The sequence below is a fragment of the Danio rerio genome, chromosome 23 (assembly GCF_049306965.1).
Source record: "Danio rerio strain Tuebingen ecotype United States chromosome 23, GRCz12tu, whole genome shotgun sequence".
NCBI lineage: Eukaryota > Metazoa > Chordata > Actinopteri > Cypriniformes > Danionidae > Danio > Danio rerio.
In genome coordinates this window covers 830,001-853,893 of record NC_133198.1, presented here as the reverse complement: position 1 = coordinate 853,893, position 23,893 = coordinate 830,001, and the positions used below count along the sequence as shown (strand labels likewise).

At 38.1% G+C, this 23,893-nt stretch overlaps 2 protein-coding genes across 4 annotated transcripts in view; one reads left to right on the top strand and one right to left on the bottom strand.

The window, feature by feature from the left end:
* Nucleotides 1-8,354, bottom strand: part of frmd4bb (FERM domain containing 4Bb) — a 71,596-nt gene extending 63,242 nt beyond the window's left edge. For both annotated transcript variants that reach the window (XM_009296563.5, XM_073939642.1), the window contains exon 1: nt 8,269-8,354. The gene's annotated coding sequence lies outside the window, so the exon portion shown is untranslated. The remainder of the gene's footprint in view (nt 1-8,268) is intronic.
* A 7,302-nt stretch (nt 8,355-15,656) lies between these two features.
* Nucleotides 15,657-23,893, top strand: part of mitfb (melanocyte inducing transcription factor b) — a 61,273-nt gene continuing 53,036 nt past the window's right edge. Inside the window, exon 1 of one of the 2 annotated variants that reach the window (XR_012398219.1) lies at nt 15,657-15,864. Coding sequence is in view for 1 of the 2 variants with exons in the window: in NM_131847.2 (NP_571922.2) it covers nt 15,761-15,864 (104 nt within the window). In the remaining variant the exon portion in view is untranslated. 2 annotated transcript variants of the gene reach the window in all.

Sequence of the window (23,893 nt, the reverse complement as noted above, 5' to 3'; positions counted from 1 at the left end):
GAAAAGAAAATGTATGAATGAATGAATGGCAAACCTGAGTAAAAGACAGTTATCATGAGGAACTCATCATCATGCATCCTCATTGTGCATCGTATGCTTTAATGCACATTTTCCAAGTGTATGCACATCTCTGTGTTTCCATTAAACAATTATTTAACGCAGCACACCAACTGTGTGTAAAACTAGGTGGATGGAGGCAGAGCTGGAGATGAAGCAGCAGTGCAGCAAGTGCTCTTGGCATGTTTCCAGTAATGCTGCTTTAATTCCCGAACAATGGCACGGTGGCCCGCTGGAATAATGAAATATTAAGCATGCCGGTTCAAAGAGTCCTGCTGAAAAGTACATCTGTTGCGGTCTGGATTGAGCCACTTAACCCCTAAACAGCCTCTCAGGGGACGCTATAACTCAGCACAACACCAGCAGTGTCCTGCGAGACAGACAAATACAATATACAGTCAGCTCACTTGGCAGAAGTCTACACTATATGCACATCATATCGCAAAACTATTGTTATCGTGATAAAAGCGCATGCAAAATATGACATCACAGACGTGCTCAATGAGATTTACTTGATGTGTTGGTTGTTTATCTAAATATGAACAATCAGATGGGGAATTACTATCTTCAGCCCCGCCTCCTCAATAGTTGCTGTTCTACTATTGGATAGAAGCTGAACACAGAGCTGAAAACAAATACTAATGGGCGGAGTCGAGATGAGAGAGAAATCAGCCAATCAGAGTGAGGATATCTGCATATCAGGTTTACACTCATTCACAGTGCTTTACAGACTAAATGTTTGAGCCTCCACAGCATTTTTTAGTATCAATGAGATGAAATATATATTGTTTACATCTTTATTTTTTATATTTTTACATAAATAAATGATTTAGCTCATAAAATAGCATTTGTCTAGGGAAACAAATGAGATATCGAATAAATAAATAACATTATAGCGATACTCAACAACATCACGGTTCATTTCCAATGGAGCCCCCAGGCCACGCCCCCAGCTATGACATCACACCAACCAAGTCTAGAGGTCAAGAACTTTACATGTTGACTACTGTATATACTCCACACACACGCGCGCGCGCGCACACACCTCATACTTATCTCTCTCTCTTACACACACAAACAAAGCTCAATCCCACACACACACCTTATACTCTCTCTCACACACACACTCTCTTACTTTTTTTCTCTCACACACACATATATGCTCACATTCTCTCTCTCACTCTACACACACACACACACACACACACTCAAACACACTTCACAGACACACAATATGCATACACATGAAACACTGTACACAAACACTATATTCACACACACACACACACACACAAACACACTTCTCAGACACAGTCACACAATATACATACACACGACAAACTGTACACACACACTATATACACACACACACACACATACACGCGCACACACACACACAAACACACACACAAACACACTTCTTAAACACAGAAACACACTATACATACACAGGCCACACAAACTATACACACTCACAAACCCAGACACACACTACATTCACACACACACAAACACAGACACAGACACAAAAACAGTATATGCACACACAAACTACACACACACTCACAAACCCCGACACACACTATATTCACACACACACAAAGAACACACACACAGACGCAAAAACACTATACACACAAAAAATACACACACACACTCACAAATCCAGGCACACACTATATTCACACACAAACACACACACACTCAAACACAGACACAGAAACACACTACACACACTAAGGGTGTTCAGAGCTGTTTGTCTACCAGCTGCTCGAGTATGAGTGTGTGTGTGTGTGTGTGTGTGTGTGTGTGTGTGTGTGTGTGTGTGTGAGACCCTGATGGTCTTCAGTCAGTCCACCTGCACTTTGCGTGTGAGCAGATTCTCCAGAGCTCAGCGGTCAGCGGTGCTCCAGCAGCAGATCCGCTCTGTTATCAGACGTCTCTTCACAAACACTGCTCTTCTCACACACTGGCAGCTGTGAGCGTCTCTCTGCTGATGATCCACATGGGAACTGCTTTGAGTTCAGCACACTGAGGTTTGGGCTTCTGATAACATCATCATGAAAACAAAACTGAGCCCATTTACTGAACAATTCACCCGTGAGAGTCAAAGCAGGGGGAACGGCAACACGTTTGCTTAATACACACTGACCTAGCGAACATTACACCATCATGACCAATCTGCTGTCTCCATTATGCTTGCCTTGTTTACTGATGGTTGCTAGGTTACCAATACTACACTCAGCCACTCTAAAAACGTTATGAATAATTGAAGATGGCAACACATTTGCTGAATACACACTGACCTAGCGAACATTACACCATCGTGACCAATCAGCTGTCTCCATTGTCTTGTTTACTGTTGGTTGCTAGGTTACCAATACTACAGTCAGCCACTCTAAAAACGTTATGAATAATTGAAGATGGCAACACATTTGCTGAATACACACTGACCTAGCGAACATTACACCATCGTGACCAATCAGCTGTCTCTGTTGTCTTGTTTAATGATGGTTGCTAGGCTACCAATACTACAGTCAGCCACTCTAACTACTCCATGAATAACTGAAGATGGCAACATCTTTGCTGAATACACACTGACCTAGCGAACATTACACCATTGTAACCAATCAGCAGTCTCCGTTACGTTTGTCTTGTTTACTGTTAGTTGCTAGGTTACCAATACTACAGTCAGCCTCTCTAAAAACGTTATAAATAATTGAAGATGGCAACACATTTGCTGAATACACACTGACCTAGCGAACATTACACCATCGTGACCAATCAGCTGTCTCCATTATGTTTGTCTTGTTTACTGTTAGTTGCTAGGTTACCAATACTACAGTCAGCCACTCTAAAAGCTCTATGAGTAATTGAAGATGGCAACACGTTTGCTGAATACACACTGACCTAGCGAACATTACTCCATTGTAACCAATCAGCAGTCTCCGTTACGTTCGTCTTGTTTACTGTTAGTTGCTAGGTTACCAATACTACAGTCAGCCACTCTAAAAGCTCTATGAGTAATTGAAGATGGCAACACGTTTGCTGAATACACACTGACCTAGCGAACATTACTCCATTGTAACCAATCAGCAGTCTCCGTTACGTTCGTCTTGTTTACTGTTAGTTGCTAGGTTACCAATACTACAGTCAGCCACTCTAAAAGCTCTATGAGTAATTGAAGATGGCAACACGTTTGCTGAATACACACTGACCTAGTGAACATTACACCATCGTGACCAATCAGCTGTCTCCATTATGTTTGCCCTGTTTACTTTTGGTTGCTAGGTTACCAATACTACAGTCAGCCACTCTAACAGTGCGTTTCCACTACAGGGCAATCTAATCACACTCATGTGACACTTCTCCACAAATTACGTATTTTTTAATAAGCCTGATACTCCCTCAGACTCAAACTAAAGTTATTCAGTTACTAGAACAGTACACTGAGATCAGATTTGATAACTGATAATACTGCGCATGTGTGATTTTTCATATGTAAAGTCCTAACATAAGAGCATTGCGGATGACGTCATCACATTGTATCGTTAAAGACCTGTTGATTTGTTTTTTTGAACCGGTTCATTGACACGAACCATCTGAAATATCTGAACTTCCCATCACTAGTGCACAACGAAAAACAAAGCAAAACTCAGAAAATACTTAAGAAAAGGAACAACGTAACCAAACCACAATGACTTACCACTAAAGACAGACATAACATGACCCCGAAACAAAAGACTTAAATAGATGCAACCAAACGAGATATAGACACACAGCTGAAACCAATGCTCAAATAAGAAAGCAAAGCAACATGGGAATTGGAGTCCATGAAAATGTCCAGATGCACTGCCCTCTAGTGTCCCTCATGGCCACTGCAGCCTAGGGTTATCACACTAGTGATGGAAACGCACCTAATTCACTTTTGGGATTTTGTCTTTTATTTACAAACTGTAAACAGATTGTCTTCTCCTGTGTATCTCCCTCATTCTTGCAGATTATCAGGAGTATCTGTGAATGTGTGTGTGGAGATGCTGTACCTGCCAGACACGAAACTCACAGGCATCAAAAGAAGAGAAGCAGAGCTTTTTCAAGACTCTCACAAAGGAGAATTGACACCGAGCTAAAAATAAGCTTCAGGTCATCCACTCCTAACTAAATCTGAAAGTAAGATTCTGTTTTAACATCATTTAAAATCTGTGTTTAACTCTTGTTTGCACTTGGGTCGTTTTCATTCACTCTGGGCTGATTTGGAGTCTTAATTTGGCCAGAACTTTCTCTGAGTTTCAGCAAATGGGATGATTTTTGGGGACAAATCTTATTTTGGTGCATATTTTGGGAAAATGCTTTGACATTTTTCGAAAACTCAACAATACACTCTAGGTAGATTGACTCCCCTTTGATTATGTTTGGGGCTGTTTTTGCCCCATTGACTTCCATTATAATCACATTTCTAATGCAACCTAGTGGTCTTGAACACCTTGATTATTTGGATCAGCTGTGTTTGATTAGGGTTGGAGCAAAACTGTGCAGAGCTGCGGCCCTCCAGGACTCCAGTTTGAGACCTATGGTATAAAGGTTTAACAGGAAGATGTGCTACTGGTGAGGAGGAAGTGATAATATACCGTCACGGAAAAACACCGTCATTTCCACTGCTTTCAGAAGACAACTAATAAATCAGTGTTTAAAATTAGATTCTCTCTGCTGCAGTTCCTGATCGTGGATTCCTGCAGTCAAAACGCAGCTCATTTCCACATCCACACACTCTTCTTCAACTTCCAGATCCTGTTTACAAGGCTGACAAGCAAGACGGATGTCAACAAGTCTTATCGAGGTAAAATGAACACTACGGGGGGGTAGGATGAAGCCAACCAATTATCTTCCTTTTCACACTAATGATATTTACAGTGGTATATTCATTCATTTTCCTTCGGCTTAGTCCCTTTATTTATCAGTGGCCGCCACAGCGGAATGAACCGCCAACTATTCCATATTATTTTTTACTCAGCAAATGCCCTTTTAACTGCTTTAAATTTACATATGAACAATATGTTGGCTGATTTGACTCCCTGTTTCTCCTCTGCAATGTCTCTGAGTCCTTTGCTAGCTTTGTGAAACTATGCAAACATGTTGTTTTTCAATCATCGTTTTGGGTTTTTATGACACACTTAATAAAAGCATGAATTAATAGACGGCTTCGACCCTTTTGGAGCACACACATGCAAATACAGCGATGCAAATGTTCCTCCAGCAGCATGACCTTATTTTACTTTCAGGTAAAACTGCGAGTATGAATGAGCGTCGAGGCCAGCGAACACAGAACACACTCTTCAAAATAAAGTAAAATAAATGAAGCCGCTGAGGCACCAATCACTGACCAGTTCTGAAAAGAGCATTTATAATGGGCCAAGTTCACCAGAATATTGAAGAAACAAATACTCTGTCATCATTTTCTCATCCTTCACTTCTTCCAAACATTTTTGCAGTTTTTTCCCATTTCTGCAGTTTATTACAAGCTTTCTGTAGCGTGATATACAACACCAACATACACTATACAGCACTGCACACTATAACACGTCAATAAAAGTCACTTTTTTATTGCTTTTTAAGGTTAAAACCCTTTAAGAAGAGAGGGAAAGATCACATGATGACATTCAAAAGCAGAAATAAACAGGGAAAAATAAAAAAACGTGAACCACAACATGCAGAAAACTGTGATAGTCTGACAGAATCTGTAAATATGCAGATGTAAAGACAAACAATGGAGCAGGTCAACAACAGACAGAAAGACTTGAAGATTATTGCTTGAATCCCAGTTTGACTAATGTAATATCACAGTCAAGCTGGTGGTAAACAATATACATTAACTGCGCCTGTGTGAAAGATGAGATGCCCCATTTTGTTGTGCGGATCAAATTAAATTTAGTATACATTTAAAGCACATTAAATGCAGTCAAAAAAGCGCTGACAAAGAAATAAAAACATTGACCTTATATTGAAATATATATATATATATATATATATATATATATATATATATATATATATATATATATATATATATATATATATATATATATATATACTGAGCATATACATTGAGGTCAGAATTATTCACCCCCCTTTTAATTTGTTTTTCTTTTTTAAATATTTCCCAAATTATGTTTGACAGAGCAAGGAATTGTTCACAGTATGTGTGATAATATTTCTTCTTCTGGAGAAAGTCTTATTTGTTTTATTTGGGCTAGAATAAAAGCAGTTTTTAATTTTTTAAAAGCCAATTTATAAGGACAATATTATTAGCCCCTTTAAGCTATATATTTTTTTTCCGATAGTCTACAGAACAAACCATCGTTATACAACAATTACCCCAACTTTACCCTAATTACCCTAGTGTAGCCTTTACATGTCACTTTAAGCTGAACACTAGTGTCTTGAAGAATATCTAGTCTAATATTATGTGCTGTCATCATGATGAAGATAAAATAAATCAGTTATTAGAGATGAGTTATTAAAACTATTATGATTAGAAATGTGTTGAAGAAATCTGCTCTCTGTTAAACAGAAACTGGAGAAAAAATAAAGGGGCGAATAATTCTGACTTCAGCTATATGACCTGTATTTACTGAAAAATGCAATATAATGATCTAAATAAGATTTATTTGGCGGCATTTAAACTTAAACGTGTTACACTGAATGACATCATGTGTTTGGATTGTGGGGCAAATTGGAGTATAAATTTATATTAGAGAAAAATACTAAAAGCGTCTGCTAAATGACTAAATGTAAATGTAATTAAAATTTATACAATGAGGTCAAATCAAGAGAAACAAATATCTTCTATTACTTTGTAATGTTTTTTGATGAACTAAAATGCATCATCTTTCTATTTCTAAAGATGCTCGGTGTCTAAAATATTGTTTTAACAAATTTGATGTTTAATATATATGTTTAATATTTCTAAAATATATAACATATAAACATATGTTTAATATATCTGTTCAAATCCACCAAAAACAGTTGAAGTCAGAATTATTCACCCCCTGAATTATTCGCCCCCGTTTATTTTTTCCCCCAATTTCTGTTAAATCAGAGAGCAGATTTCTTCAACACATTTCTAATCATAATAGCTTTAATAACTCATCTCTAATAGCTGATTTATTTTCTCTTTGCCATGATGACAGCACATAACATTAGACTAGATATTCTTCAAGACACTAGTGTTCAGCTTAAAGTGACATGTAAAGGCTTCACTAGGGTAATTAGGGTAAAGTTAGGGTAATTAGGCAAGTCATTGTATAACAGTGGTTTGTTCTGTAGCTTAAAGGGGCTAACAATATTGAAAATGGTGTTTAAAAAATTAAAAACTGCTTTTATTAGTCAAAATAAAACAAATAATACTTTCTCCAGAAGAAAAAATATTATCAGACACACTGTGAACAATTCCTTGCCCTGTTAAACATCATTTGGGAAATATTTTAAAAAGACAAACAAATTCAAAGGGGGGCGAATACTTCTGACTTCAACTGTATATGACCTGTATTTACAGAGAGATGCAAAAATAATGATCTAAATAAGATTCATTTGGTGACATTTAACCTCAAACCTGTTACACTGAATGACATCATGTGAGAAAAATGATTGATGGTCATTATTTTCTCAATTCTTTCTCATATTCCTCTTTTGTACACAGAATATTAAACTTTCTTTTTCTTCTTGTATGAATCTTGAGTCCATACATTTATACATGCGGCTGTATTTCTATTTAAAAAATAGAAAAATAATAACATTATTCAGCTAATGTGATTTCCCATGTCCTCGTCAAAGAGGGATATTAATTACGAGAACCCCAATATCTCCATAACATGACACAATATTGTCTATCTTCATTATAAATTGCAAGAAATATTAAACAATGAGCGTCCAGCATGATATTTCCCATATCAACAGAACACAGGCTGCTAAACACACGAGATGTATGTAATCATATGCTTATAGATGCTGCCTCTGTCATCTGCTCATGAAAGCAAGCATCCTACAGCTTTTACATCTACCAGTTCTTTTCATTCAGAAATAAAACCGTGAACACCGCCCGGTTAATCCGTCGCGTTTCACGTGCTCTCCTGCAGCCTGTTTTCAAACCCGACAGACGGACGGAAAACGGCACGTAAATAAACCGTGATTTACACCGGAGAGAATAAATCTTACCTCCGTCTCTCAGGGCGTTTCCGCTGTCGGATGAAGAAGCGCCGCACATCTGCCTCATTCCCTCAGCACACACACACTCACTCACCACGCCTTCCCGTTACCGGCTACAAAGACAGAGCGGGGCCATGCCGTTATCTGCGCGCGCACACACTCTCTCTCTCTCACACACCCCACATACACACAAAAATCCCGGTGGGGACTCTCACAGACGTAATGATGTTTCTACTACTGTACAATCTCTCCTCTCCCCCGACTTTAACCCTAAACCCAACCCTCACAGCAAACAATCCTCACCTTTACATATTCAAAACATTCATTCATTTTCTTTTCAGCTTAGTCCCTTTATAAATCAGGGGTCACCACAGCGGAATGAACCGCCAACTTATCCAGCATATGTTTTATGCAGCGGATGTATTCCAGGGAAAGCATAAATAGCTTAAAAGCTTAAATAGCGCATGTGTTTGGACTGTGGGGTAAACCGGAGCACCCGGAGGAAACCCACGCCAACACGGGGAGAACATGCAAACTCCACATGGAAACACCAACTCACCCAGCCGGGACTCAAACCAGCCTTCCTGCTATGAGGCGATCATGCTGCGCCACCGTGACGCCCTCAGCTTTGTCATTGTAAATGCAAAGGCAGTGCTATCAGTACTTAAGGGCGGAGCTATCAGTCTTCTAGGGCGGAGTTATCAGTCCTTTAGGGTGGAGCTGTCAGGCCTTTTCAGCAGGGCTATCACTCCCATCAGGGCGGGGCTATCAGTCCTTTAGGGTGGGGATATCAGTCTTCTAGGGCGGAGTTATCAGTTTTTTAAGGCGGAGCTATCAGTAATTTAGGCCGGAACAATCAGTCATTTAGGGCGGAGTTATCAGTCATTAAGGGCGGGGTTATCAGTCCTTTAGGGTGGAGCTATCAGCTCTTTACAGCAGGGCTATCACTCTCATTAGGGAGGGGCTATCACTCTCATTAGGGTGGGGATATCAGTCTTCTAGGGCGGAGTTATCAGTCTTTTAAGGCGGATCTATCAGTCCTTTAGGGTGGAGCTATCAGTCCTTTACAGCAGTGCCATCACTCCTATTAGGGCAGGGCTATCAGTCCTTTAGGGTGGGGATATCAGTCTTCTAGGGCGGAGTTAATAGTCCTTTAAGGCGGACCTATCTGTAATTTAGGCCGGAGCTATCAGTCAATTAGGGCGGGGTTATCAGTCCTTTAGGGTGGAGCTATCAGTCCTTTACAGCAGGGCTATCACTCCCATTAGGGCGGGGCTATCAGTCGTTTAGGGTGGGGATATCAGTCTTCTAGGGTGGAGTTATCAGTAATTTAGGCTGGAGCTATCAGTCATTTAGGGCGGGGTTATCAGTCCTTTAGGGTGGAGCTATCAGTCCTTTACAGCAGGGCTATCACTCCCATTAGGGCGGGGCTATCAGTCCTTTAGGGTGGGAATATCAGTCTTCTAGGGTGGAGTTATCAGTCCTTTAAGGCGGACCTATCAGTAATTTAGGCCAGAGCTATCAGTCATTTAGGGCGGGGTTATCAGTCCTTTGGGGTGGAGCTATCAGTCCTTTACAGCGGGGCTATCACTCCCATTAGGGCGGGGCTATCAGTCCTTTAGGGTGGGAATATCAGTCTTCTAGGGCGGAGTTATCAGTCCTTTAAGGCGGACCTATCAGTAATTTAGGCCGGAGCTATCAGTCATTTAGGGCGGGGTTATCAGTCCTTTAGGGTGGAGCTAACAGTCCTTTAGGGCGGGGCTGTTAGACATTAGATAATTAAATGCAAGCACTTTATTTAAAGTCACAAATCACACTATTAACTGCCTAATATTACAATATTAACTGTTATTTAGCATCGTTAACTAATGTATTTACTGTTGTTAGCTGTTCATTAGCACTTATTACCACATCCCTGATTTTACCCAACACAACTATTAATTAATAAACAGCTAATGAGTAGTTTATTGAGCTAAAAGTCGCAGTTAATGGTTTGTTAACAGCGTTAATTGTACATTAAACTGTTATTTAGCATTATTAACTCATTTATTTATTGTTATGAACTGTTTATTAGCACTTAGCATGATCTTATTTTACATCTCTAATCCCACCCAACACCTAAACTCTACTAGTAATTAATAAGAAGCTAATGAGTAGTTTACTGATCTAAACGTCTTGTTAACAGCGTGAATTGTACAGCGTGAAGTGTTACTAATGAAATAAAATGCAGACAGTACGTTATGTGAAGCCACATTAGCATTATTGAACCTGCAGCCGCGTCTCCTCTACAAATGTGATGTCTCGGCTCTTCTTTGAGCGGCTGTAATTCAAAGTCATCACTCTTCATGGAGAGATTATGCAGCATTCACCACTGCTGAAGGATGAACTGGCTCCAATAGGGGACCAGGGGTTTGGGATTGACAACAACACAGAAAGCATGTGAACAAAGGGCCTGGTTTATTTGCATGTTGTCAGTGGGCGCTGTGTAATAGCCCACGGGACCCCTCCACCTGAACACACACAAACACCATCTGCAGTGTAGGAGTCGCTCGAGCTCAATCCAAGCGGACACTAGACTCATTGAGGGAAACACGATGTGCATCAGCATTTAAGTGCTATGTGTAAATGTACAATCATGAATCTATCATGCAAAATCAATGCTTGGAAGCTGTTTGGAGTGAGCTGTGTGGAGTATAGTGTGTCCACAGACTTACTAGAGTGATATGAACACAACAAGTCTATAATCATGTTCACCCAAGACAGGATTTGTAAAGAAACTGGGATTAAAAGATTTGCTCCAGCTCTCTGTGATCAAACTGATCCTTTGCTCAATTACGTTCAGTAATTATGCAGAAGAGTCGGGTTGTAAATTCACATTAAAGTGATTGACAGTTGTGTTCATGATGCTGATTTGAGGGAAAGAAACTGTATTGTTATCATCGTCATCATCCCAATGCTGCAAATATCGTCTGCTATATTCACTCAAAAAGGTTGCTGGGTTGTTTTCAACCAATATTGGGTCAAATTTGGACAAATTCAGTCATTTAGGGCGGAGCTATCAGTCATTTAGGGCAGAGCTATCAGTTTTCTAGGGAGGATCTATCAGTCATTTAGGGCAGACCCATCAGTCCTTCAGGGCAGTGCCGTCAGTACTTTAGGGTGGGGCCATCAGTTCTTCAGGGCGGGGATATCAGTCCTTTAGGGTGGAGCTATCAGTCTTCTAGGGTGGAGTTATCAGTCCTTTAGGGTGGAGCTATCAGTCTTCTAGGGAGGAGTTATCAGTGCTTTAGGGTGGAGCTATCAGTACTTTAGGGTGGGGCCATCAGTTCTTCAGGGCGGGGATATTAGTCCTTTAGGGTGGAGCTATCAGTCTTCTAGGGTGGAGTTATCAGTCCTTTAGGGTGGAGCTATCAGTCTTCTAGGGAGGAGTTATCAGTGCTTTAGGGTGGAGCTATCAGTACTTTAGGGTGGGGCCATCAGTTCTTCAGGGCGGGGATATCAGTCCTTTAGGTTGGAGCTATCAGTCTATAAGGGTGGAGTTATCAGTCCTTTAGGGTGGAGCTATCAGTATTTTAGGGCAGGGCTATCAGTCCTTTAAGGCAGAGATATCAATCCTTTAGGGCGGATCTATCGGTCATTTAAGCTGAAGCTATGAGTCATTTTGGGGCAGTGCTATCAGTCCTTCAGGGTGGAGCTCTCAGTCATTTAGGGTGGAGCTATCAGTCCTTTAGGGCAGATCTATCAGTCAGGTAAGCTGGAGCTATGAGTCATTTAGGGTGGATCTATCAGTCATTTAGGGTAGAGCTATCAGTCCTTTAGGGCGGGGCTATCAGTCATTTAGGGTAGAGCTATCAGTCCTTTAGGGCGGGGCTATCAGTCAGTTAGGGCGGGGCTATATCAGTCCTTTATGGTGGAGATTTCAGTCCTTTTTGGGTGGACCTATCTGTCCTTTACGGCAAAACAAATAGTACTTTGGGCGGCGGAGCCATCAGTCCTTTAGGGCGGAGTTATCAATTCTTTAGGGCGGACTTATCAGTCCTTTATGCTATCAGTACTTTAGAGCGGAGCTATCAATTTTTAGGATGGAGCTATCAGTTTTTTGGGGCAGAGCTATCAGTCCTTTAGAGTAGGTCTATTAATCCTTTGGGGCGGTGTAATCAGTCCTTTAGGGCAGTGCTATAAGTCATTTAGGGTGGGTCTATTAGGTTATTAGGGAGGGTCTGTCAGTCCTTTAGGGCGTGGCTATCAGTCATTTAGGGCGGGGTTATCAGTGTGTGCCTCCTCTCTGCTCTAAATTTATTTATTCTTTAATTTTCCCTCATTTTCTCTTTTAACGATCCTATTTTTTCCCGAAGTACAAAATCACGCACCACCCTACTTTTTTTTGGTACGTCTTGATAGTGGAAAAAAGGACAATCTTAACTTCTGTTTCATGGTGACTTTAGGAGAGCAAGGACTTAAAGCTTCTGCAGTGACCAAACATTTATTTAAAAAGAATCAAAAGACAACCCTTTGCTGAGCAGCATATTTTCCGGACAGAGAGCTGGTCTCAGTTTTAGCATAGAGATGAAACCAAGTTTCAACTCAGAAAACATTATGTTTATCATCAAACTGGAGAAAGACTGAAGCCAAGGTGTGTGCAGAACTCCATAACGGTGGAGGTGTACTCTATAACGATGTATTGTTGTTTGGATATGACAGAGTAAATGCAAATATTTATTAGAAACTCCTTCAACATGAAGTTATTACCCTGCATTCATCCAATACTCAGGCAATTTTCATGCAGGACAATGAACCCAATCATACAGCACAGGCAGACTGCCTCCATTATGTCATTTGTGGTGCTTCATGGAGTTGAGCGGAGCTAAAGATGGTGCACAATGACCACTGCCATTGGTTAAGCTTCTTTACAACATCATGAGTGAAGACATTTTTGCACACATTTCTCTATTAAACATTAAAAATATATTTTTTAATCAATTGAATAGATCAGTTCAACAAAAGCATGTGTAATCGATTTCACAGCAGGCCTGTTTTAATCTGATTTCTCAGTTGTGTCTCCCCATGGAGAAAACGAAAGGAGTTTTTCTTCCAGAGGCAGACTGTTGCACTGCCAAAGTAAAGTATCCTGCCAAAGCTCACTCTGTTGGCTGAGCCTGTGTTGTGTGTCAGATTGACCCAGTTTTTCAATCAGCCAAATTTTGACCCCATCACTAAGGCTTTATTAGACCACCACAGCAGAATGTATTTCTGAATTAAAACTATAATATCCATTCAGTTTTGAACAAATAGAAATGAGGGTAAATGGGTGTTTTTTTTTATATAAAACATATTGCTGTGCATTATGAATTAATTTAATACTTTATATCTATTTAATTATACTGTATATTGATTCTTTAATTTTAAACACATTCAGAATTTTAATCAAACACTGGTTACAACTCCAGCCACTGTGGTAACACCGCAAACACTGACATCACAGACATTAACATTACAGAGAGTAACACCACAGACAATAACACAACAGAGAGTAACACCACAGACAGTAACACAACAGACAGTAACATTATAGACATCAACACCACAGAGTAAAACCACAGACATTAACATCATAGACATTAACACCACAGAGTAACACCACAGACATAAACACCACAGACAGTAACATCCTAGACATTAACAATACAGAGTAACACCACAGACAGTAACTCCACAGACATCAACACCACAGACGTTAACACCACAGACATTAACACCACAAAGTAACACCACAGACTTTAACACCACAGACATTAACACCACAAAGTAACACCACAGACTTTAACACCACAGAGTAACACCACAGACATTAACACCACAGAGTAACACCACAGACATTAACACCACAGACGTTAACAACACAGAGTAACACCACAGACATTAACACCACAGAGTAACACCACAGACGTTAACAACACAGAGTAACACCAAAGACATTAACACTACAGAGTAACACCACAGACATTAACACCACAGAGTAACACCACAGACATTAACACCAAAGACGTTAACACCAAAGGGTAACACCACAGATGTTAACACCACAGAGTAACACCACAGACGTTAACAACACAGAGTAACACCACAGACATTAACACCAAAGACGTTAACACCACAGAGTAACACCACAGACGTTAACAACACAGAGTAACACCACAGACATTAACACCACAGACGTTAACAACACAGAGTAACACCACAGGCATTAACACCACAGAGTAACACCACAGACGTTAACAACACAGAGTAACACCAAAGACATTAACACTACAGAGTAACACCACAGACATTAACACCACAGAGTAACACCACAGACATTAACACCAAAGACGTTAACACCACAGAGTAACACCACAGACGTTAACAACACAGAGTAACACCACAGACGTTAACACCACAGACATTAACACCATAGAGTAACACCACAGACATTACCACCACAGACATTAACACCACAGAGTAACACCACAGACGTTAACACCCCAGAGTAACACCACAGACATTAACACCGCATACAGTAACACCACAGACAGTAACACAACAGAGAGTAATACCAAAGAGATTAACACCACAGGCCATAACGCCACAGACCATAACACCACAGATAATGACAACACAAAAGTTAACGTGACTCAAGAATGATAATTAGATTTATAACCATACACTTTTTTCTTCAGTGTTATATATTTTTTATGCACAATGTTTTCAATTCTTTTCTGAATGAAGTAAACGACGAGTATTCTGTCAGAAAATAAGAGGGGAATAATTAAGAAAAAAATCTGTATTTATATTTCCTGGTGAATGAAGAATTATCATTATCAGGAATTATACAACTTCTATATGCATCTGAATCTTCTGAAATATTTAATACTAGTGGCATGCATGTTAGAGTAAGATTAGTTGAAATCAGAGAGTTGAAACAATACAACTAAGTTATCAAATCAAGCTCAGTAAGAATGTCAGTTTATGTATGTTTATTGATTTGATTATTCTGCCATCGTGTGGACACTGACGATAAACAAAACTACATGGAGAGTGAAACAACTTGTATTCATTACAATAAGCACAATTTTTAACTATAGATAATGTTAAATAATTAAATATTTCTTTATAATGATTTACGTAAAATAGATCAAGTAAAATGATTTATGTTTATAAAACTCAAAAGCGCTACTGTGCAGGAAAGTCACTGCCCTCTTTTCGGCTCCAGCCAATGAAAAGTTGCTGACACAAAGTTTTGTCAATCATGGGATTTGTAGTTCCTGGCGTCACGAGTCTGCATTCGCAGCAGTCAAACAACCCTCCTAACGGACTACAAAACGAAGCTGGCGGACTACTGGAGCGCACGGGGAACTGACAGCTTGACATCACGGTGGCTGGCACTTCGTGCGTCTGAAAGTACGGCTCTGAACTGACGTATTATTTTCCACCTGGGAGCCGACGAAAGTTGACAACTTTGGAAATGCAGTCGGAATCGGGGATCGTGCCCGACTTTGAAGTCGGAGATGATTTTCACGAAGAACCGAAAACGTATTACGAGCTGAAGAGTCAGCCGCTGCAAAACAGGTCAGTGAATGGAGCGTTTGACAGCTCTCAATTCCATTAAAAGTGCTGTGTGTGCTCTTGAATACTGTCTGCGCGGTTTGTTTATTAGCTGTGCTGCTATTTTAGCCGTTTGGAGTCCTCTGTACTCACTTTATCCAGGCTGCACGCGACGTGAAGGGTTATTAATAACGGCCGCTCGTGTTATTGTCGGTTATTATAAAGGACGCGTTCCGGTTGCGTCGCGTTTCGTGCGGTTTGTATGCGTGTTACAGTAGACAACGCCTTAGGATACAATATATTCATCAAATATTTACTCACGAATCCCGTGTCTGTATGAAGATATTACTGATGAAACTGTTGTGAACTTTCCTGGTACTTTCAAAACGCTAATTAGAAGTTCCAGTTGAGTTATGATGAATAAATTATAGAGGTAAAGCCGGTTTTATATTGGGATATTGAGACATTCTCCTCAATAATATAATGTCAGAAAAGTATCCTAAATAGTGAAATCATATTAGCAGCAAATGACTATCAAAGTACAGCATTGTTCAGTCAATTAGACAGTGTTAATGTTGTTTACAAGTCATACTCGCATGCTAATTCAGATTCAACATTCAGAGTAACATGCTAAACAATATAGAGACTGCTAAATGAACCAGTGTGCGGATATAAAACCAACTTTACCACTGTTTTAGAATTGGCAAAGAATACTTTTCTGAAATTATATTTTTAAGGAGAATGCCTGAATATCCCAATATAAAGTCAACTTTACCTCTATAATATATTGAGGCTGTCACACATTTTATTGCACTGAATATTTTAGGGTGTGATTATTTTTTGAAGTCAGGTTATATTATGCATAAACACATTTACACTTATTGTCTAATTTAAAGCAGTACAACGATTACAGATTTTGTTGGTACAATTATAGCCTGAAAATTAATCACGATTATTATGCACTCATTAATTTCACAACACTATTCGTTTATTTAAACAATCACACAAGAACTCCTTATGTTTCAAAGTGTTTGGTAACCAAATAATACAGCACAAAATAATAATAAAAACAAATAAAGATCAATAGATCTCTTTGGAATTAAAGAAAAGTGAAAAGGGTTTTTGAGGTAACACTGCAACCCTGAAAATAAACAAATATCAAAATAAAAACATAGACAGAGGCTGTTATTTATTTTATTTTGATAGTTATTTCTCTGTTTTAATAGCTGCCGGACCTCTGTCTGAAAGGCTCTTTTGATCAGCTCTGTCACATCACTGATCTGTATTTTCATTATTAGCTAGCTATAAGAATAGAGGTAAAGTTGGTTTTATATTGGCACATTGGTTCATTTAGCAGTCTCTATATTGTTTAGCATGTTACTCTGAATATTGGATCTGAATTAGCATGCAAGTATGACTTGTAAACAACATTAACACTGTCTAATTGACTGTGAACAATGCTGTACTTTGATAGTCATTTGCTGCTAATATGATTTCCCTATTTACAATAATTTTCTGACATTATATTATTAAGGAGAATGTCTGAATATCACAAGCAACTTTACGTTTGGAACAAATTAAGAAGTCAAAGGCTGTGTTAAATCACTTGCTTTTCTGACACCTGATGCATTGCACAACATACTCTCTTCTCATTCAATATTAAAGGGAACCATGTTACGCAAAATCACTTTTGTAATCCCAGTTGTGTGTCAGCTGTGTGTGTATCTCCAGCAGCAGTCTCTAATGCTGATCATGAGTTAATTGTGTTTGTTCTTGATGCAGAAACACTTTGATGGACATTCTCCCTTTGTACGTGTCATACGGGGGAAAGCCCCGCCCACTAGTGCCCATCTCTCCCTCATTAGCATAAACAGCAGCCCTGAGACTGCTATTAATAATCACATTATACTGATGCAGATCGTCATCAATAAATAGACGAAGCCCCCCGAGGTGAAGAAGGCATAGAGGCAGTGCTGTTTATATTGATGTAGGAAATAATCATGTCTGGATCATTTTAATCCTATAATTGTTTTCATCTGTAAGGGCCTGGAAAAGTTTTGGAGAAACAGAAAAACTCACCAAGTTTTGGAAAAGTCATGGAAATTAGTTTCATAAATATCTGAATTATTTGAATTGTTTTTGAAGATGAGGGTAAATGTCTCTTGTATAACTGGTTATGTGGGTAGAGGTGAAGGTAAGACTTGTGATTTTTAATCTTTGAGTAATTGTCAAATGTAGAAAACCTTTAATGTTAACTGTTAGATTTTTATTGTATTGATGTACACCTGATTAATGATAATAGTTGATGCACTTTATCTCTGTAGAGTGAGGTCGGAAATGGGAAGATTGTTTATTGCTATTGCTGTGAAGATTATAAGTTATTATGTGATTAATGGATAATGAAATGAGAGTGACGGTCTAACTAATTGCACATTGTGATTAACTATGGGATAAAAGGGTGGAGTTAGAGAATTATGTCACACACTGAGGAAGGCTTTGCAGAAACGTCTATTTTTTATCACCCGTAAAATGTAAGAAAAATAAAAACAGTACGAAGCAATTGAGTGCGAATCATTACCTTTTTCTGAATAATAGCAACGATAATATTAACACACCAAACCAAAGAAGTAACTAAAAAAAACGCAAGCGCACAGGACAAACTTCAGTAACTACACACGTTGAATTAGGCCTGCACAATATTGGAAAAATCAGACATTACAGTATATAGTATTTCTGTGATGTATATTGCGATGTGAATACAGTTTCAGCAGATGATTTAACAGGTTTATTTAGATTGATTGGGGGTATTTTGTAGAGGAGTGAATCTCAAACAATATAACAAATAAATAACAAGCATATATATATATATATATATATATATATATATATATATATATATATATATATATATATATATATATATATATATATATATATATATATATATATATATATAATATAGCAAAGATAAAAGTGAATTATAGTGTTCAGGTATTCACTATTCAGGTTCAGATACTGAATAATCAACACTGCAAACTCTTCATAATTGTATATTATTTAATCTTTATTAAAGATACAATCAACGTCTTGTTGCCGGATGTTTTAAACCCTAAAATATTGAAATGTTCACACAGTTACAGGCCTTAAGGGACAGTTCGCTCGAAGATTAAAATGTGCTCACTCTTTACTCACACTATATTTGTTTCAGCACTATAGGAGTTATTCAATTATATTATTTACAGTTGAAGTCAGAATTATTAGCCTCCCTGAATTATTAGACCGCTTTTTTATTTTTCCCCCAATGTATGTTTAACACAGAGAAGACTTTTTCAACATATTTCTAATCATAATAGCTTTAATAACTCATTTCTAATAATGGATTTATTTTATCTTTACCATAATTACTGTAAATAATATTTTACTAGATATTTTTCAAGACACTTCTATACAGCTTAAAGTGACATTTAAAGGCTTAACTAGGTTACTTAGGTTAAGTAGGCAGGTTAGGGTAATTTGGCAAGTTATTGCATAGCGATGGTTTGTTTTCTAGACTATCGCGAAAAAGGGGCTAATAATTTTGTCCCTAAAATGGTGTTTAAAAAATTTCAAACTGCTTTTATTCTAGCCGACATAAAACAAATAAGACTTTCTCCAGAAGAACAAATATAATCAGACATACTGTGAACATTTCCTTGCTCTGTTAAACATCATTTGGGAAATATTTTAAAAAGAAGACAATAATTTGAAGGGGGCTAATAATTCTGACTTCAGCTGTATGTGTTCATTTAAAAAAAAAAGAAAACGAAGGGTGTGATGAAAATGGTTAGTAATGTTTGGGTGAACTATCTCTTTAAAAGTGCATGCAGATGATAAACTTTTATTCTATTATGATGAAACTCTATATTAAACTATAATCTCAACATTGCATATTCTTGCTCTCACATTGATAGTGCTGTGCAAAGCATTATCAAAATCAATATAAAAACAAATGTAAACAAAATAGATTGTTGCATGTTCTATGATATGTTGTAATAAATTACAACGTCATTGTTTTTCTTATGGCGAGGCAGTGGCGCAGTAGGTAGTGCTGTCGTCTCACAGCAAGAAGGTCGCTGGATCGCTGGTTCGAACCTCGGCTCAGTTGGCGTTTTTGTGTGGAGTTTGCATGTTCTCCTTGCCTTCGCGTGGGTTTCCTCCGGGTGCTCCGGTTTCCCCCACAGTCCATAGACATGCGGTACAGGTGAAATGGCTAGGCTAGATTGTCCGTAGTGTATGAGTGTGTGTGTGAATGTGTGTGTGGATGTTTCCCAGAGATGGGTTGCAGCTGGAAGGGCATCCGCTGCGTAAAAAACTTGGCGGTTCATTCTGCTGTGGAGATTAAGTGTGGACTAAGCCGACAAGAAAATGAATGAATGAATGAATGAATGAATGTTTTTCCTATTATTTATCATGTATGTGTAGACATTACATGAAACATAACTTTATGGAAATGAAAAATCTGGAAAAGTCTTGGAAAACTCATGGAATTTTAGTAGTTAAAATGTGTATGAACCAACACAATCTCACGGCAATTCGTAACTTTTTGATTTAGTGGCTAATTCGTATGAATTCGTACAATCTAATTCTTACAATTTAGTACGATTTGCTCATCCCCCAATGACGGTTGGCTTTAGGGGTGGGGTTAGGTGCCACGCCTCCTTTTTATTCGTACGAATTAGCAACTAAACTCGCAAAACGTAAAATACGTTTCCTCGTGAGATCAGGCTGGTATAAACCCTGGTATTATTAGTCAATATGATGCTGTAAGATTGTAAGCCTAACCTTCAACTGACCAAATTCTCAGTTTATTTCCATTATTTCTTATGGAAAGTTTCCAGCCTTGAAAACCCCCGGAAATTTTCAACCCTGAATACAGCGTGAATCTTACACTGTACGATCACACCATTGACTTGACCACAAGTGTCAAACTCAGTTCCAGGAGGGCCGCTGCTCTGCACAGTTTAGTTCCAACCCTAATTAAACACACCTGATCAAACTAATCGAGTCCTTCCGGCTTGTTTGAAACCTACAGGTAAGTGTGTTGGAGCAGGGTTGGAACTAAACTGTGCAGGGCTTCAGCCCTCCAGGAATTGAGTTTGACACCCCTAGACTAGAACATTAATTTTTGGATGCTCAAAGGATTTGTTTAGTTTGTGTCTCCGTCAGCAGTAAAGTCTGTTTCTGCACAAAAGCTTCATTGGCAGATGGAGAGATCTTAATTTAGACGAGGCAGAAACAGCTCCGGCCGCCATGAGGTGAAAATTAACAACACCAATTTAGAAGCGCAGGCTAATACCTCAGACGCTGGGGCGGGGGGATTTTAGGAACTATTTCGGTTTGTTGCTAAAATATTGAGCGTAATCACCGGGGTGTTAATTCACTACCGGATGCAGAATATTGCACTGAAGTTCATTTGTTTCTGTCGTTTGGGTTTAAAGGCGACCTATTGTGCTATAATCACTTTTATTCAGGGTTTAAAAACAGTTGTGTGTCAGCAGTGTGTGATAACCAGCATCTTAATTTGCATTGACATTAATTGTTCGTGTCATCAGAGGGGGAAAGCCCCGCCCACTATTGCCCATCTCTCCATCTCATTAGCATAAACAGCAGGCCTGAGTGAGAAGCAGCCGTCTGTCCATTAGCCATTAGAGTGTTTGAGCTGCTGAAGATCATGTCAGCATAGACTAAGAGGATTATAGATGTGGAGTTCTAGATGAACAGCGACAGGAACCACATAGACTGACAGAAGCATCAAGCACACACTCACACCGAAGCACACATGCACAGCACTCACAACACACACACTGCTGTTTCACATCTGTCATTATGCTGACGCACAGCCGTCTGTAGCTCCGCCCTCTTCTGAAAAGAGCACAATCTTTTTGTATTTAAAGCGAGCATTAAAAATTAAAAGCCTAGAGATGGTTGTGCGTGAAAATCCCAGTAGATCAGCAGTTTCTGAAATACTCAGAGCAGCCCGTCTGGCAGCAACAACCATGCCACGATTAAAGTCTCTTAAATCACCTTTCTTCCCCATTCTGATGCTCGCTTTGACCTGCAGCAGATCCTCTTGACCATGTCTACATACCTAAATGCAGTGAGCTGCTGCCATGTGATTGGCTGATTAGACATTTGGGTTAACAAGCAGTTGGACAGGTGTACCTAATAAAGTGGCCGGTGCGTTTATATGAAAAATTAGCCTGTCGAATTAATTGAAATCCTAAAAACTGCTTAACTTAATAATTTATTAAGAACATCAAAAGAAAAACAAATCGTAATTCACCTAAAATGAAATATAAGTTTTAAAATCTTCTATTTAAATATTAATGAAAGTTCGTTCTTCACACTCCTGTTTTCATTCGTGAGCTGTTTTTTATTCAAATGAGACACAGATTCCTGCTCATATAAGGGCAGTAGCGGAAGATGATTGGGTTCATCGACGGTTGATTAGTTGCATAACACTAGATAAGGATGTGCAAGGTGGTTTGATTGTGCTTGTTTTTTGTCCATTACAAGGCCGCTGTGGTTTCGGGAGTTTGACGCCAGAATGCTGGAGTGTATTTTTAGGTGGTCATCATCAGCGCAACTCCTTAGTCAGATCTCTAGAGTTCCTGTTTTCTTTTTAGTTATTTAACCCTCCCAATTTTACCCAAAAAGATTGAGGCGTGATTCTTCAAGCGTGCGCTTATAATAATCTCCCTCTGCTGCGCACATCTGATCTGTGATGCAGTGCCTGCAAACTGAATTGAGGACAATTATAATGATAATATAAGAATATTACTTTCGTGATAATCAAATCATAAATAAATAGCGCATGTGTTTGGACTGTTTTACACAGCGGATGTCCTTCCAACTGCAACCCAGTACTGGGAAACACTCATCCACACTCATACACTATGATCAGTATAGTTGATCAGTTCCCCAATAGCGCATGTGTGTGGACTGTGTGGGAAACCAGAGCACCCGGAGGAAACCCACGCCAACACAGGGAGAACATGCAAACTCCACACAGATCCACCAACTGACCCAGCTGGGACTCGAACCAGCAACCTTCTTGCTGTGAGGCGACTGTGCCTCCCATTTCTATATAAAAATTGTATGGTTTTTAACATTGTGGATTATACTAATAATAATGGTGGTACTAATAATAAAAACAATAGTGGTGGTTGATAAGGAGATCCCCCATTGTATAAAAGCGCTTTAAGTGTCTAGAAAAGCGCTACGTAAATGGAAGGTATTATTATTATTATTACTATTATTATTATTATTATTCATATAATAGAGGATTCTTGATAATCAAAGTTTTATTCAGGAAAATAATGATAAAATACATGGTAAATATTATAATTAACATTGTTGATGATGATGATAACATTAATAATAAAAATTAAAAAATACATAAATAGAAAACAATTAAAATATATTTGTAAAAATCTAATAATAGTATTAAATATTATACTTTTTAGCAGTCCCGGGAAAATATATGGTAAATAATATGTTTTTTAACATTTTATATGATAATAAAATATTATTAATAATAATGATGATAATAATAAATGTTTCTTGATAATTAAATCATTTTCAAGAAAATATGAAAAAGTATATGGTAGGCTAAATATTTTGGTTTATAACATTGTTGATAATAACAATAATGATAATAATAATGATAACAACAATATAAATATTAAAGGATTCTTGATAATCAAATCATACTTTTCAGGAAAATCTGAAAAAAGAATGTGATAATATATATTTTTTATTATTATTGATAATAATAAAAATAATAAGAAGAATAATAATGATATTGATAAAAATAATGATGATGATGATAATAATAATAAAATTGAAAATAATTCTATATAAATAATAATAATAATAAATAATAATAATAATATTGATACAAATAATAAAAATAATAATAATAATAATAAATAATATTGTTAATAATAATAATAATAATAATAATAATAATAATAATAATAATAATGAAAATAATAATATTAATAATAATAAT